At 38.2% G+C, this 16,533-nt stretch overlaps 1 protein-coding gene across 1 annotated transcript; it reads left to right on the forward strand.

Moving 5' to 3' along the window:
- The first annotated feature begins 4,641 nt into the window (after positions 1-4,641).
- On the forward strand, positions 4,642-7,442 carry sh2d1ab (SH2 domain containing 1A duplicate b). The gene is made up of 3 exons (XM_026940355.3): positions 4,642-4,815; positions 5,288-5,351; positions 6,821-7,442. Exons 1-3 carry the CDS (start codon positions 4,679-4,681, stop codon positions 6,980-6,982), a joined length of 363 nt encoding a protein of 120 aa, XP_026796156.1. The 5' UTR covers positions 4,642-4,678; the 3' UTR covers positions 6,983-7,442.
- Positions 7,443-16,533: the final 9,091 nt, after the last annotated feature.

Raw genomic sequence — 16,533 nt, forward strand, 5'->3', positions numbered from 1 at the left:
GATTGGTATTATAGGTGGTACCTACACTGACATCCTCAGTTTGATAAAGGAGATGTAGGGGAAGAGTCATCCTCCGTCCTGTCATCATCTCAAATGGCTTTACACCAGTGGACTTATGTTGCTGTTAAATACCAATTTTCTTGTGTGAACAGGAAGGTCTTGGTTTTTTTTTAGTACTTGTTTTTTCACGCTTTGATAAATGATTTTCCATTATGACCATTCTGTCTGTTTCAGACATTTTTTCCTTCAATATGTCACTGCTCTAGGGCTGCAATTATTTTTTATCCAAAGATCAAAACTTTTAATTTTACTTGATTTTACCCATGCAAACCATCAAAAGGACATCAGCATTTGTTCACTCTCTCTGGGTCCAACAGGCAACCATGATGGACAGTAAAATAGAAGATCTCTCTCTTAGGCTGATCACTATGTGCAGTCTAGCTACAAAGTGGAGGCCTACTTTTCTCTAATCTGAGATGTTATTGAGAGAAATTTTCTTCTCTTCCAATGGCGTAAAATTTCTTTTTTTCCTTGCAAGTCTACTTTCACTTTTAACAGTAAACAAAACAGCTGCTTTCAACTTTGTTGGATGGCCGAACCTCCATGAGTTATGAAGCTGACTGAATTTCATCAGGAAGTGAATCCATGGACAGATCAACCTGCAAAATACACATGAAGACAAACTAAAACATGCTGCATCACCATTCCTCAGCACTGAGCACTGCATGAAGGCAACTCCTTCAAAGGCCACTTCGGCGCTCATTCACATAGATGCTTCAAAGACTCACAATGATCTAAAAACAACTCCAAGTAAGACTGTATATCTGGACAGGAAAAGAAGTGTTGACTATTAATTATTTATTAATTTTACTTTGTTGAGTAATTTCAAGCTGCAAACTGTTCGTTAAATTCAGCATTCTTTTAAACAAAGGGAATCATGTGCACCACTGCAAATATGTCTGTACTGCCTCGCTTCCCCCACCTTTGTTTATGGTGTCAGCTCTCTCTTCCAGAAGACCTAGATCAGTCCACGGTGTGATGACGATTTCGCAAGGGAGTTGAAAGTTGTTTAATATGTTGTCTGTGTTGCTTTAACTGATGTCTAGCAGTACATGTTGGCTATATACGCAAGTTTATTCTGATTGAATAAGATTGTATCCAGTAGAGTAATAACTATTAAATCTCAAAATCTGAAGACACAGAGGGGTCATCCTCATCAAACCCAGCTCAATGACCTGGGCATCAGCATCTCCATATGCAGTTGGATTCTGGACTTCCTAACCAATAGACCTCAGTCTGTTAGGTTGGGCAACCACATGTCCTCTACCCTCATCCTGAACACTGGTGTCCCACAGGGTTGTGTGCTGAGTCTGCTGCTCTACTCCCTGTTCACACATCACTGTGTGCCTCTGAATAACTCCAACATCATCTTGAAGTATGCAGATGATACCACGGTGGAAGGTCACATTAGAACAATGATGAGTCGGCCTACAGGGAGGCGATCCAAAGTCTAGCAGCATGGTGTTCCACCAACAACCTTAACCTTGGGGGCAGTGGTGGCTGAACGGTTAAGGCTCTGGGTTACTGATTGGAAGGTCAGGGTTTCAAGCCCCAGCACTGTCAAGCTGCTGCAGTTGGGCACTTGAGCAAGGCCCTTAACCACATCTGCTCCAGGGGCACTGTATCATGGCTTACCCTGCGCTCTAACCCCAGCTTCTTAGCAAGCTGGGATATGTGAAGACTGCATTTCATTGGCTGTACTCATACTCTGCACAATGACAATAAAGCTGAATCTTAATCTCAATGCCAAGGAGTCCAACGAGCTCACTGTGGACTTCCAGAAATCTAAAAGCAGCAGACACTCTCCCATCTACATCAATGGGACTGAAGTAGATCATGTCTTCAGATTCAAGTTCCTGGGTGTCCACATCTCTAAAGATCTGTCCTGGCACCATAGTATTTCAATTCTGGTTAGAAAGATGCAACAGTGTCTTTACTTCCTAAGAAGACCGAAGAAAGTTCATCTGTCTCCCAAGATCTTAACAAGTTTCTATCACTGCACCGTTGAGAGCATCCTGAACAACATTCACAATGTGGTACTGCAGCTTCACAGTGTCTGAAAGAAAAGTCCTGCAAAGGGTGGTGAAAACTGTCCAACACATCACTGGTACCTTCTGTTAACTCACTGATAGTACAGGTTGATTCAGAACCCCTGAATTATGAATGCATCATATTCTTCTTTACAGGTTTATGCTTAGACTGTCTGTGAATGTGTTGTATTTCTTTTTCCTTGTATCTCAGTATGTTGGGTCTCAGTATGTGACAGAACAAACCAAGGTCAGAGGTGATAACATTCTCTGGCATTTAATTGCTAAATAAAATTAGTCAAAACATGCCTTCTGTTTTCTTCCTGAACATTTAATTTTGACACAGGGAGGAAAGTGATCAGAAAGTTACTAAGTGAACTGATAATTGATAATTCATATACTTCTTTTGGACATTTTTTAAAATAATTTATTTGTAATAGCAAATTTTCTCACTGAAAGTTTAAATTTCTCTGAAATTAAGGCACAGCAGATGGTATAATTTTCAGACCACTTTCTCCATAGTTTTGTCAGTTCTGTTTTCTTTAAATAAAAAAAGATGCCTGGTAATTATATTGTTATTGCTTCTTATATATTGCTATATATAAGTAGTCTTATAGATAGATTTACATTCTCCAAATGTTTTTTGTACAGTGTGAAAATATAAAAAAGAGATATTTTTATAAAACACAACTTGTAAAAACAACCAATCTATAGCAAGGGAAATCCCTGGAAACATTTTTTTAAGCAACCATCAGAGGGAGACATTTTATATTAATTGGGTTATTGTGTCCTCCATTGCACATGGTTTTGAGAAGCAGATGTGCTCGGTAATATCAGCGCAGTAGAGAGAAGGAGAAATGGTTCAGCATTTATTTTTCTTTTACTACAAACAAATTTCTAAAAATGTATTTATTCATTTATTTATTTTTTTAATTTATTGTTTGGTTTCAAAAATATTTTATTTGCTTTCTGATGTATTAAAAGTGCAACAGAGAGTTTTTTTTTTTTTTTTTTAAAGATTATCTTCAGTATAAGGGACTATGGGTTATTCATAATAATTCAGCATTCATCAGTAAAAAGCAGTGGGATTGCATCCATGAACAATGTAAAACCAGATAAAACATGACAGCCATTTGCATCTGGCTTTTTTCATATGGATATGGTTAAAGCAGTACTCTCCCAGCTGTAAGCTCAGTATCACTTGATTAACCTTCTAAATCAACTTTAAATGTATAGGTAACAAATTAGTTGATGCTCTTTCAAAGCCCAAAGAAATACAGTCCCTCGCTCCCGTGTTCTCTCCAAATTCACACCTCAAAACATTCGTATTCACTTACTAGGCTAGAACACCTCAATGCTAATGCAAGTCGGGAAGCTTTCTGAATTGACAAGCAAGGAAACATGTCTCCTTGTCCTCAATGGTTGGATGTTTGTGGTCCAAATCTTGAGTTCTCAGAGCCTGAGATGCCACGTAGAGCAAAATTTTTTCCTCTGAACAAATTTTTTAATTCACGCTGCCAGAACTTAAAAATAAATATTATGAAATGGTTCTGACTTATCCCCTGTTCATTTACTTCAAATTTATCATTTAATTCACATTAGTTCAAAAGTAACAAAAATCATGTCATGATAAGCTGTTTTAGATATCAAAAACAGATTATTTATTCATTATAATCATTATATTATTCCCAAGGGCATCACATTTTTAAAAGATGTCTTTTTATATTAAGGCCTCAGATGAAACTTGGCATTTCTAAAAAAAAATAAATAAATAAATAATTGAAATCTGTTTCTCAAATGAAATAAATGTGTCAATTTTCCATGCTGAGATCTGTGTGGCTTACATTATTGAAAATGAATTTTTTTTTAAAATTCTTGTTTGATTTTTGAAACCCATGTCCCAAAAGACATCTCCCAAACAATCACAAATCTAGCCACAACATCTGGACAGACACCTGATCGAACTCAACTTAGTTTCATAGACTTTTCTAAAATTTATTTCAATAAATACTTCCCAAAAGCATGTGTTGGTTCTTTTGTTATTCTTTAAACACCAAATCAATTATACAAGATTTGGTAACTTACAGAAAGGGTCAAAATAGTATTCTTTTTACTTTGAAAGCATAGTGGCCTTCCTTCCTATTCTGGTCTACATTCTAAGAAATGTATATACAACTGCAGACAGCAGTACACATTGCAAAATTAAAACATGTACCATAATATTGCAATGCATTATACAAAAGCTTTCCAACTATCAATAATGGCAATGATAATATTCAAAATCATGATATATTCAAGGTAGAATATGCACAACCTGTCCTTGTTTCTTATGTATAAATAACACTTGTAGTAAATCCTGAAAACATTTTGCACAAATGTCACCTTTACTGAAACAAAGTGTGCTTTATCTCACCTCAAGTCCACACCCAAACTGTTTAACTGACATTTTCCTCACTTGCACAAACATTTCTTGCGGAAAACATGTTTTGTCTTTTGATGTGATTTCCTGCCTTTCACGTCATTTCCCGTAGAAGGAACCACTACCTCTTGGTACTACTGAGATAAGGCAGAGAACCGCAACAAGCGGCACAATGGAATCGCTGTCTGTTTATCATGGGGCCATCAGCCGAGAGATGTGCGAGAGGCGCCTGGGTGAGGCGGGCAGGGATGGCAGCTACTTAATCCGAGACAGCGAAAGCGTCCCTGGTGCTTACTGCCTTTGTGTCCTGTAAGTTAATAAATATGAGCCTTTTTCCCCCATTTCCTTAAATGAAAGTGTATTGGGGAATTCATGGTAATGGCATACTTCTCTCTATGCATACTTCTTGAAATTTGGATCACGTAGCTACATATATGCACATAAAACAATTACAGATTTTGTGTGTGTGCGTGTGTGTGTATTTATATATATTTTATATATATATATATATATATATATATATATATATATATATATATATATATATACATACAAATATATAAATTATATATATATATATATATATATATATTATATATATATATATATATATATATATATATATATATACACATACAAATATATAAATTATATATATATATATATATATATATATATATATATATATATATATATATATATATATATACACACATATATACATATCCAGTGTCATGTTAAAGTATGCTGATTTGAGTTTGATTTGACAATGCATTGACAGGTGCAATGGCTATGTCTACACATATCGCTTACAGCAAAATAATGCAGGCTCCTGGGCAGCAGAGGTGAGACATGTCTAAAGTTTTTTTCATGAAAATCTCTCGTGTGTATGATGACCTGTTTGCATGTTTCAACTCATTACTTTGCATGTGTTTGTTGTAAATTAAAAGATTTGACCTATTAGCAATTAAAAATGTTTCTGTAGTGGTAATATATAAAAGCATGTCAGAGCAAAGCCAGATGTTTGGTGGGGAAAAATATTGTATAAATAAATAAAATTAAAAAATTTCTTCTTTTAGAAGCAATCCAAAATATTTATGAAGTAGATAGTATTGTAATTTGAATTAAAAATAAGGGCAGGAATTAAAAATTTTAGGCTGGGATTAAATCATTTTACATGCTTAAAGTGTTCTGTTCAGAAACTGCACCTCACAAACTGGCTTTTAATTTTATAAGAATCACTACAACTGGTTGCAACTGCATCCTAGTAAATAATGGAAGAATATATTAACATGACAAAAACAATTTAGATTCAAAGCTGTAAACAGAAACTGATCATGGATAATGCGTGCATGTGGACCATGTTGACCCAGTAAATTGACCCAGTGTATCGGCTGAGCTGTGAATTAATTCTATTTCTAAGAATTCACAATATTCTAATGTGCAAATTTGTATCTATTTGGTAAATCAGTCTCACTTTTCACATCAACTGAAGTACTTGGAATATATTGAGATTAACAAAACAAAGGAGCAACAAATAAACACAGACATAAATACATAAAGGTCAGCACTAAAACCTCATAGCTTCCTTGGAGTGCACAAATGTATGTTGTGTTTTTCGGAATTTGGGATTAAACCAGCTGCCTACAAAAAGAAGAGCAGATATTCTTTCCATTGAACTACTTTTTTTTTACTGTACAGATGCCAATGCAGCTTCTATAAAATATGATAAATAATTGTTGGAATTGTTTTCTAGCAAAAAGAGAAACTTTTGACAACCTGAAATTTTCTACAGTTAAAGGGTCTTTGAAGACTTGTGATAAAAGTATAAATATGATAGAAGTCATAAAGTTACAATCATAAAATAAACATTTTTTAGTAGTAATATGTATCATCTTAGATATGGGATGCTTAATTTTATGATCAGTAGTCAGCAACAGCTGGATCCCATTTCCTGTAGAAAATATCACAGGAAAAAATACATTATTTAGCCCTTTATGAAAATTGTTACTTCAAGTAAAAAAACAAAAAAACAAAAACATAGTTTCTATTGTGTGCAGCGGCATATGTTGTGGCGGCCTGAATCTGAGCTTAGATAACTCCCTAAAAAAGGGAAATGAAGTAGTATAAGAAAGACAGTAATTCAACAAGCAAGAAGTAGTTCAGGGAATATATTGGTATGCACTGAGTGACATTTTTACAAATGCGTAAGTGTTAGATTCTGCTGAGATTACTAGTTTTTTTTTTTTTTTTTGACAAATAGCCAGCATTAATAAGTCCAAAGTAATAATGCTTTCTATCTGTGATTTTGCAGACAGCACCCGGTCAACAGAAACGCTTGTTTCGTAAAGTGAAGAATTTGATAAGTGCTTTTGAGAAACCAGACCAAGGCATTGCCATTCCCCTACTCTACCCTGTGACTGTTCAGAATCATTATAACAGCCCGAATACATCCCAAATAAACCCCTCGGCATAAGGAGCATGGAAGAAGAAACTGAAACATATTGACACTCATTATGATTTTTCATAATAATAATAATAATAATAATAATAATTATTATTATTATTATTATTAATTATTATTATTATTAATATCAATTATTATTATTATTTTTATTATTATTATTATTACTACTATTATTATTATTATTATTATTATGGATTTGCATTTGGATTTGGACTCCATAATTTTTTCTGTTATACTCTTTATTATAAAAGGCTATAAATCCATACCCAGATATGTATATATTTTATGTTGGGCATTTGTCTAAAAAACAGGACAGTAGATCATTTGTGATTGGTGATTGTACAGTAGGTGTTATTCATTCTATATGCACCCCTTAATATGTTCCTTCTATTTGACTATAGTAAGTGAAACCTAAAATTTTGTCTATAAATGCAATAAAAATGCAAAATAAATACTAACTTCAAGCTGAGTGAAACTTGCTGTGCATCTTTGTAGACAAACATCTATTCCTGGTCTTATCTTGCATATGTTCTCTGAAGATGTTTTTAAAATGCATCTGATTAGAAGGTGTTTTCATGGAGAAAAAAATTGACTGTGCATACATGAGTACATACAGACTTATGATTTTGAGCACATGGCTTTGCATCAGTCTGCACAAACCAGACAAGCTCCACAGGAAGAGCACATTGTCTCCTAGCAACAGCACTCTCAATTCTCTGCTGGTGTCAGTGCTCAGGGCTGAAATCAGCCTTATTGCATGGAATCAAAATGGCCCATTTTCAATTATTTCTCATCCTCATGGATATTCATGGCTTCTGGCATTTACATATAGCCATCAGTGGCTTCAGAGGTGAGACAAGTAAAACAGATCTTGAAAGCCTTGCTGAATTAAAGGTTAAAAACCAAATGAAAAAATCTTGCCATACAGTAAGTAAAAAAGCAAACTGTTTTCTAGCACATTAAGGTTTTTCACTTCTGTCATGGGAATGCATTATTGACCACAAATAATATATTAAGGTACTTGATCAGCTTCTTGTCAATGTGGAAACAAAGTAATTATGTAACATGTCTTAAAATTACACAGTAAAACAAAACACTATTAGTACAATGATAGGCCACTCATTATGAAGTACCCAAAGCAAGAACATTCCAAGCATGCATTTAAGCTACAGTGCATGTTTTTTGTTAAAAATGAAAGAAAAAAAGATTATTGAGACAGACAATCCTGTAATAGTAATTCATAGACAGTGCTGTCACAGTCAAACAGATATGTCAGGTACAAAGGAAGTCTGGGTACATGAGATTTGCAGAAGCCACAGTCAATCAGGAGTGAGAGAGTTAAAGAGTCTGATATTATACTATTAGTGGAAAAAGGATTCAGGGCTAATGATGTTTTTGCTTTGTTCTTACTGAACAATTCAATTCAATTTTATTTGTATAGCGCTTTTAACAATGGACATTGTCACAAAGCAGCTTTACAGAAAGGTAAGATATTTAATTGTTCTCTGATTTGATGGGAATCCAGTTTATATGACAAATGATAGTCAGGCAATTTATGCTCATTACTGAATTTTGTAACCCAGTTGAGTTGTTGTTGAACTCATGATAGTTGGTATTGCCTAATGGGAGGTATTGGTGGGTTTCTCTCTATTTTTGCATTTCATATTTCTTATTTAAATATTGAACAAGAATGAGTGATTTGAGCCCTCTGCTTGCCTGGTCTATGTCTTGGTTGGAGAACACAATGCACAGATTTGATATGAAACTATATTAAATAACCAAAAGTTTCTGGAAACTTGACCATAACCATTAGGCAAGAGTGAGGAGGCCTGGGGAGCAGCCAGCGTTCCAATTCATCCCAAAGGTATTCAGTGGGGTTGAGGTCAGGGCTCTGTGCAGGCCACTCAAATTCTTCCACTTCAAATTTGGCAAACAATGTCTTTCTGGACTTCAAGTTGTGCACAGGGGCAATGTCATGCTGGAACAGGTCTGGGCCCCTTAGTTCCAGTGAAGGGACAGCATACATCACAGTAAGAGCTATGTCCTGATGGTAGATAAAAGATAAGCTGAGAGGTTTTGCTCTTTCATCTGATACTCAGATGATTAGTTATATACGTAATACCTGGTACATCTGTTTTAAATACATTAAAACCACTGAGAGGTGAAGTGAATAACATTGATTATCTCATTACAGTGGCACCTGACAAAGGGTTGGATATGTTAGGAAGTAAGTGAACAGTCAGTTCTCGAAGTTGATGTGTTGGAAGCAGGAAAAATGGGCTTTAACAAGGGGCAAATTGTGATGGCTAGACGACTGGGTCAGAGCATCTCCCAAATGGCAGGCCTTGTGGGGTGTTCCCAGTATGCAGTGGTTAGTACCCACCCAAAAGTGGTTCAAGGAAGGACAACTGATGAACTGGCAACAGGGTCATGGTGGCAAAGGCGAATTCTAGCCTGTCTGGTCTGATCCCATAGAACAGCTACTGTAGCACAAATTGCTGAAAAAATTAATGCTGGATATGATAAAAAGGCTTCAGAACACACAGTGCATAGCAGGTTGTTGCGTATGGGGCTGCATATCTGCAGACCGGTCAGAGTGCCCATGCAGACCCATATCCACCACGAAAGCACCTAAAGTGGGCATGTGAGCATCAGAACTGGACCATGGAGCAATAGAAGAAGGTGGCCTGGTCTGATGACATTTTCTTTTACATAATGTGGACAGCTGGGTGTGTGCACGTCGCTTACCTGGGAAGAGATGGGAAGAGATGGTACCAGGATGCGCTATGGGAAGAAGGCAAGACAGCGGAGGCAGTGTGATGCCCTGGGCAATGTTCTGCTGGGAAACTTTGGATCAGCTGCTAATGTCTTGGAGCCAGATACCAGCACACCTTCAGAGGTCTTGTGAAGGCCATGCCTCGTTGGGTCATGTTTTGGCAGCACAAGGAGATCTACACAATATTAGGCAGATGGTTTTAATGTTATGGCTGATCGGTGGCTGTATATATATGTACACCGATCAGCCATAACATTATGATCACTGACAGGTGAAGTGAACCATATTGATTATCTCATTACAGTAGAACCTGTCAATGGTTGAGATATATTAGGCAGCAAGCGACCAGTCGGTTCTCGAAGTTGATGTGTTGGAAACAGGAAAAATGGGCAAGCTTAAGGATTAGAGAGACTTTGACAACGGCCAAATTGTGATGGCTAGATGACTGGGTCAGAGCACCTTTAAAAAGACAGGCCTTGTGTTGTGGTCCCGGTATGCAGTGGTTAGTACCTGCCAAAAGTGGTCGAAGGAAGGACAACTGGTGAACTAGCGACAGGGTCATGGGTGCCCAAGGCTCAGCGAAGCGTGTGGGGAGTGAAGGCTAGTCCGTCTGGTCTGATCCCACAGAAGAACTACTGTAGCACAAATTGCTGAAAAGGTTAATGCTGGCTATGATAGAAAGGTGTCAGAACACACAGTGCATCGCAGCTTGCTGCGTATGGGGCTGTGTAGCCACAGACCTGTCAGACTGCCCATGCTGACCTCTGTCCACTGCCAAAAGTGCCTACAGTGGGCAGGTGAGCATCACAACTGGACCACGGAGCAATGGAAGAAAATGGCCTGGTCTGATAAATCAAATTTTCTTTTAAATCATGTGGAAGGCCGGGTGCATGTGCATCGTTTACCTGGGGAAGAGATGGTACCAGCATGCACTATGGGAAGAACACAAGCAGGCAGAGGCAGTGTGATGCTCTGGGCAATGTTCTGCTGGGAAAACTTGGGTCCTGGCATTCATGTGGATGCTATTTTGACACATACCACCTACATAAACAATGTTACAGACCAGGTACACCCCTTCATGGCAACGGTATTCCCTAATGGAAGTGACCTCTTTCGGCAGGATAACGCGCCCTGCCACACTAAACTAAAAATTGTTCAGGACTGGGTCGAGGAACATGACGAAGAGTTCAAGGTGTTGACTTGGCCTCCAAATTCCCCAGATCTCAATCCAATCGAACATCTGTGGGGTGTGCTGGCCATCAAGTCCGATCCATGGAGGCCCCACCTCGCAACTTACAGGACTTAAAGGATCTGCTGTTAATGTCTTTGTGGCAGACACCACAGCACACCTTCAGGGATCTAGTGGAGTCCATGCCTCGACGGGTCAGGGCTGTTTTGGCAGCAAAAGGGGGACCAACACAATATTAGGCAGGTGGTCATAATGTTATGGCTGATCGGTTTTTCAGATAGCTTTTAAGAATGCCTGTTGAAATGAAACAGCCATTTTCAACAAAGTACCTCCATTTTCAGGGGCTCAAAGGTATTTGGACAAACTGACATAATTGTAAATATAATTTTAATACTTGGATGGAAATCCTTTGCAGTCAATGACTGCCTGAAGTCTGGGGTCCATGTTCTTAAAACTCAAATTCTGAGTTTCCTCCCTGGAAACAGGCCTTCACTGCAGCCACCTTCAGTCTCTGCTTGTTTGTGGGTCTTCCTGCCTTCAGTCTTGTCTTTAATAAGTGAACAGCATTCTCTACTGGGTTGAGATCAGGTGACTGACTTGGCCATTTAAGAATATTCCCTTTCTTTGCCTTCAAAAAGTCGAGTTGCATTCACAGTATGTTTAAGGTCATTATCCTCCTGCACTGTGAAGCGGCGTCCTATCAGTTTTGTAGCATTTGGCTGAATGCGAGAAGAGAGTATAGCCCTAACCACCTCAGAATTCATCTTGCTAGTTCTGTCAGCAGTCACATCATCAATAAACACCAGTGAGCATAACACTGCCTCCACCATGTTTGACACATGATGTGGTATACTTTGGATCATGAGCTGTTCCTTTCTTTCGCCATACTTTTCTCTTCCCATCATTCTGGTACAAGTTAATCTTGGTTTCATCAGTCCAAAGAATCTTATTCCAGAACATGGGAGGCTTTTTTAGATGTTTTCTGGCAAAGTCTCATCTGGCTTTCCTGTTCTTGAATGTTACCAGTGGTTTCCACCTTGTTGTAAGACCTCTGTATTTACATATTTACGTAGATTTTGACAATGATATGTCCTACCTTCTCCAGAGTATTCTTGACTTCTGTTGATGTTGGGAAGAGGTTTTTCTTCACCAAGGAAAGGATTCTGCAATTATCCACTTTAGTTGTCTTACGTGGTCTTCCAGGCCTTTCGATGTTGTTGAGCTCACCAGTGCTTTCTTTCTTTTTAATAATGTACCCAACTGTTGATTTGGCCACACCTAAGGTTTTTATGATAGATTTATGTTGATTTTACAGCCTAATGATGGCCTCCTTCACTTACACTGAGATCTCCTTGGACTTCATATTGGTAGCTCCAGTCGAACAGCTCAACTCAATACCTGATATCAACTCCAGACCTTTATCTACTTCATTTGTCTTGAAGTAACAAGGGAATGGACCGCACCTGGTTAAATAACAACTTGTCAGTCAATTGTCCAAATACTTTTGAGCCCCCGAAAATGGAAGTACTTTGCTTAAAATGGCTATAATTCCTAAATGGTAAATGCCATATTTTTGTGGAACCTCTTAAAATAAAGCTGAAAGTCTTGATTGTTTTATTTCAAATCCATTGTGGTGGTGTATAAAGGCAAAATCATAAAAACTGTCATTGTCCAAATACTTCTGGACTACCTGAACCCTCCAGACATGATCAGGTTTTGTGAAAAAAAAAATAGAACAACCTAATCAAATGTACATCCAAAACCCAATTTGTGAAGCAGATGATGGACACAAACAAATAAAAGGGATATATTGTCATTATTTATTGAACAAAAGGGGTTAATCTCACAAAAACTAGAAATTTTACTTGTGCAGAAGTATGTGAAGCCTTTTATTTAGTAGCTTGCGGCACCTCCTTTTGCAGCCATTACTTCAACCAAACGTCTTCTGTAACCACTGACCAGTCTCTCACATCTGTCTTTGGGGATTTTTGCCAACTCAGTCAGCTGAGAGAGGTTGGAAGGACATCTGGCATGTACCGCCCGCTTCAGGTCTAGCCACAACATTTCAATTGGATTGAGATCCGGACTTTGACTAGGCCAATCAACAGTGTGAACCTTCTTTCTTTTAAGCCATTCCTTGGTGGATTTGCTTGAATGCTTAGGGTCGTTGTTTTGTTGCATCACCCATTTTCGGCCCAGCTTCAGCTCTCTGACTGATGGCAGGAGATTCTCTTCAAGAATTTGTTGATAGGTCTGAAAATTCAAGTTTCCCTGAATAATATGGAGTCGCCCTGGCCCGGAGGCAGAAAAGCAGCCCCAGACCTTCACATTTCCACCACCATGCTTCACTGTTGGGAGGAGGTGATGTGTGGGTTGGCCTTTACCTCATTTATTATTTTTCCGGTGCTTCTTGATGATAGTTTTGATGGGCGTCCACTTCTAGGCAGAGTTGTGGTCATGTTGAATGCCCTCCATTTGTAGATGATTTGTCTTACAGTGAATGGGTGGAGTTGGAATCTCTTGGAGATGGTCTTATAGCCTTCCCCAGACTGATGGGCTGTCACCACCTTCTTCCTGATGTCCTCGGATATCTCCTTTCCTCTTGGCATTGTTTGACTCCTTGGCACTACAGTGGTTTGATTGGTGTCCTCTCTCTTTTAATCAGTGTTGCCCAACCATTTTCCTAATGATGTCTAATTTGATTGGTCTGCTTAACTGATTAATTAAGCACCCAAATGTGTTTCTGAATCTGTTACCCACTTGACTTTACCAATGCAGCTGGGGCTTCACTTACTTTGCACATACAATAATTCAATCTTTCATGTAGTTTTTTGGCTACTCACAAAATTCCCTCTAAACAAACATATGCAATTGATCAACATACATCTGACATTTAATTTATAAAAAGCAGGTGATGATAAAATAAGAAAATCATGGTAAAACAACAGAAAACTCTGAACAGTTAAAGGGGTTCACAAACTTTCAAGCAGCACTGTATGTATATATATATATATATATATATATATATACACACCAATATACACTTTGACAAGTTAGCCCATCTGGCTAGCCTAATCTACATTACCCTCAGATCTTCAGTACAAAATTAAAGAAGCAAACATGTTTTGGCTGATTGACTTCATTTGGGCTAAGGGGGCTTGGAGGCTTGTCTCAGAGCAATGGTCTCTTCTCTAGAGCTAGACACCAGTTACTACAGTTACGTACCAACAAATAACTTCACCAAATATGAAAACTCGTAAATAGGTGTTATGCAAATAGAAAGTATGTAAATTAAGAATTCGGCAGTCAGTGTATTGGGACCACATGAAAGAACTCTGTGAGGCGCGGGTGGGCTGTCTCATACCCACATAACTGTGTCATTCATTTCCTCCTGCAGTGATTCATTTCTTCTTGTATATTTTCGTACTGCATTAAAAAATGTGCCATTCAATTGACATTTAATTTTAATCTCAGGCTTACAGCGGTCCAGGAGGTGTTTCTCTGAGGGATGAATGTGTTAAAACTACAGTGAGCACCATTTTAAAAATGAAAATTGTTAAAAAAAAAAACAAAACAAAAAAAAAAAACGATTATTAAGTCAGGGAAGAAAAAAATATATAATCAGATGTTCCTAAGCTGATGAGTCACCCTGACAAACTTGTAAATACTTGTAATAACTCACAGTCAAGTGACTTGGGGGGAAATTTGTACACACACATATCAAAGGCCAGCTCAAAGTGAAAGAGTCCAATATCACAGATCCCTGAGTAAGACATGTCACTCTGACATCAGCTGCGCCTCCTTGTTGCGGAAACATAGCATGAGTCTATAGTGATTTTTAATAGCAGCTCTAAATTTGTTTTTGAAAATGTCTTGTGCTGTTGGGTGCCAGAATTGGAAAAGTGTTTGTAAACATGCTCATTTTTACGGCACACTGCTGAATCGGACATGTATCCAAGCCAACAGATGCTTGTGGTTACAGACAATTAGGAGCAATAATTGGTCTGAGGAGCTCCTCAGGAACAAGTCATCTCAGGTAATTAGCTAACTGTCATATCAGTGAAGTTGGCTTACGAACTAAGAATTTAACAAGGCTTAGCTTACTAGGTAGTTACCATGCCCAATATATATTGTGTTAACAAACCTGCGTAGCTCACCTAAAATCTACATCAAGTAACTACCTAACGCTAGATAGCTACAGGTCACGTTCTTACTGAGGAGTTGCGTATAATGGAGGCTGTTCCTGGGAACTCGCAATATGCGGCCCAAAGAGATGATGCAAGTGAAGGAGGCCATCATTAGGCTGAAAAAACAAAACAGACCTATCAGAGAGACGTAAGAAACGTTTTGAGTGGCCAAATCAACAATTTAGTACATTCTTAAAAAGAAGGAATGCACTGGTGAGCTCAGAAAGACCAAAAGGCCTGGAAGACCACGGAAGAAAACTTGGATAGATATCTTGGAAGATAAATTGGATGATTGCAGAATTCTTTCCTTTTTGAAGAAAAACCCCTTCACAACATCTAACCAAGTCAAGAACACTCTGGAGGAGGTAGGTGTATCATTTACTTCAAGATGCAAACCACTGGTAACACTCAAGAACAGAAAGACCATATTAGACTTTGCAGGAAAACATCTAAAAAAAAAGCCTGAACAGTTCTGATGCAAGATTAAATTGTACCAGAATGATGGGAAGAAAATACTATTGAGAAGGAAAGGAACAGCTCATGATCCAAAGCATACCACATCATGTGTCAAACATGTGGAGGCAGTGTTACGGCATGGGCATGTATGGCTGCCAATGGAACTGGGTCACTGGGGTTTATTGATGATTTGACTGCTGATAGAAGTAGCAGGATGAAGCATATAGAGCTATATCTTCTGCTCAGATTCAGTCAAATGTTAGCAACCTCTTGGGGGTTGGCGGCTCAATTCCCACCTCCGCCTCTGTGTGTGGAGTTTGCATGGTCTCCCGGTGCTTCAGCGGTTTCCTCCCCCAGCCCAAAGACATGCATTGTAGGATGACCCGGCGTTTGCAAATTGTCCATAGTGGGTGAATGAGTGTGTGTGTGGGTTTGTGCCCCGAATCCCCTGCGATAGGCTCCATGCTCCCCCGTGACCCTGTGTAGGATAAGCAGTGCAGAGGATGGATGGATGGATAGTTACTTTTGAGCCTGTGAAAATGGAGGTACTCTGTAAAAAAGTGCTGTAATTCCTAAATGGTTAATGCAATATTTTTGTTAAACCCCTTGACTTAAAGCTGAAAGTTACACTTCAATCACTTCTTGATTGCTTCATTTCATACAGAGGCAAACAGAGGTGGTAAACAGAGGCAAAATTATGAAAATTGTGTCACTGTCCAAATACTTATGGACCTGATTGTATACACACACACACACACATAACAATGCTGGTCTCACAAAAAAGCTGATGTGGCCTGAGCAGACTTTGACTTAGCAGCACTAAAGGGTGATTTTAATGTTTCTTTCCTCTGTATTTTGTCTTTCAAAGACAGTAATATGGGGTGAGGATAAGGTAAATGTAGCCTTTATTTTCTGAATCTGTGTCTTAATTTGCTGCACTTTTTTTTAGCTA

The sequence above is a fragment of the Pangasianodon hypophthalmus genome, chromosome 7, assembly GCF_027358585.1.
Source record: "Pangasianodon hypophthalmus isolate fPanHyp1 chromosome 7, fPanHyp1.pri, whole genome shotgun sequence".
NCBI lineage: Eukaryota > Metazoa > Chordata > Actinopteri > Siluriformes > Pangasiidae > Pangasianodon > Pangasianodon hypophthalmus.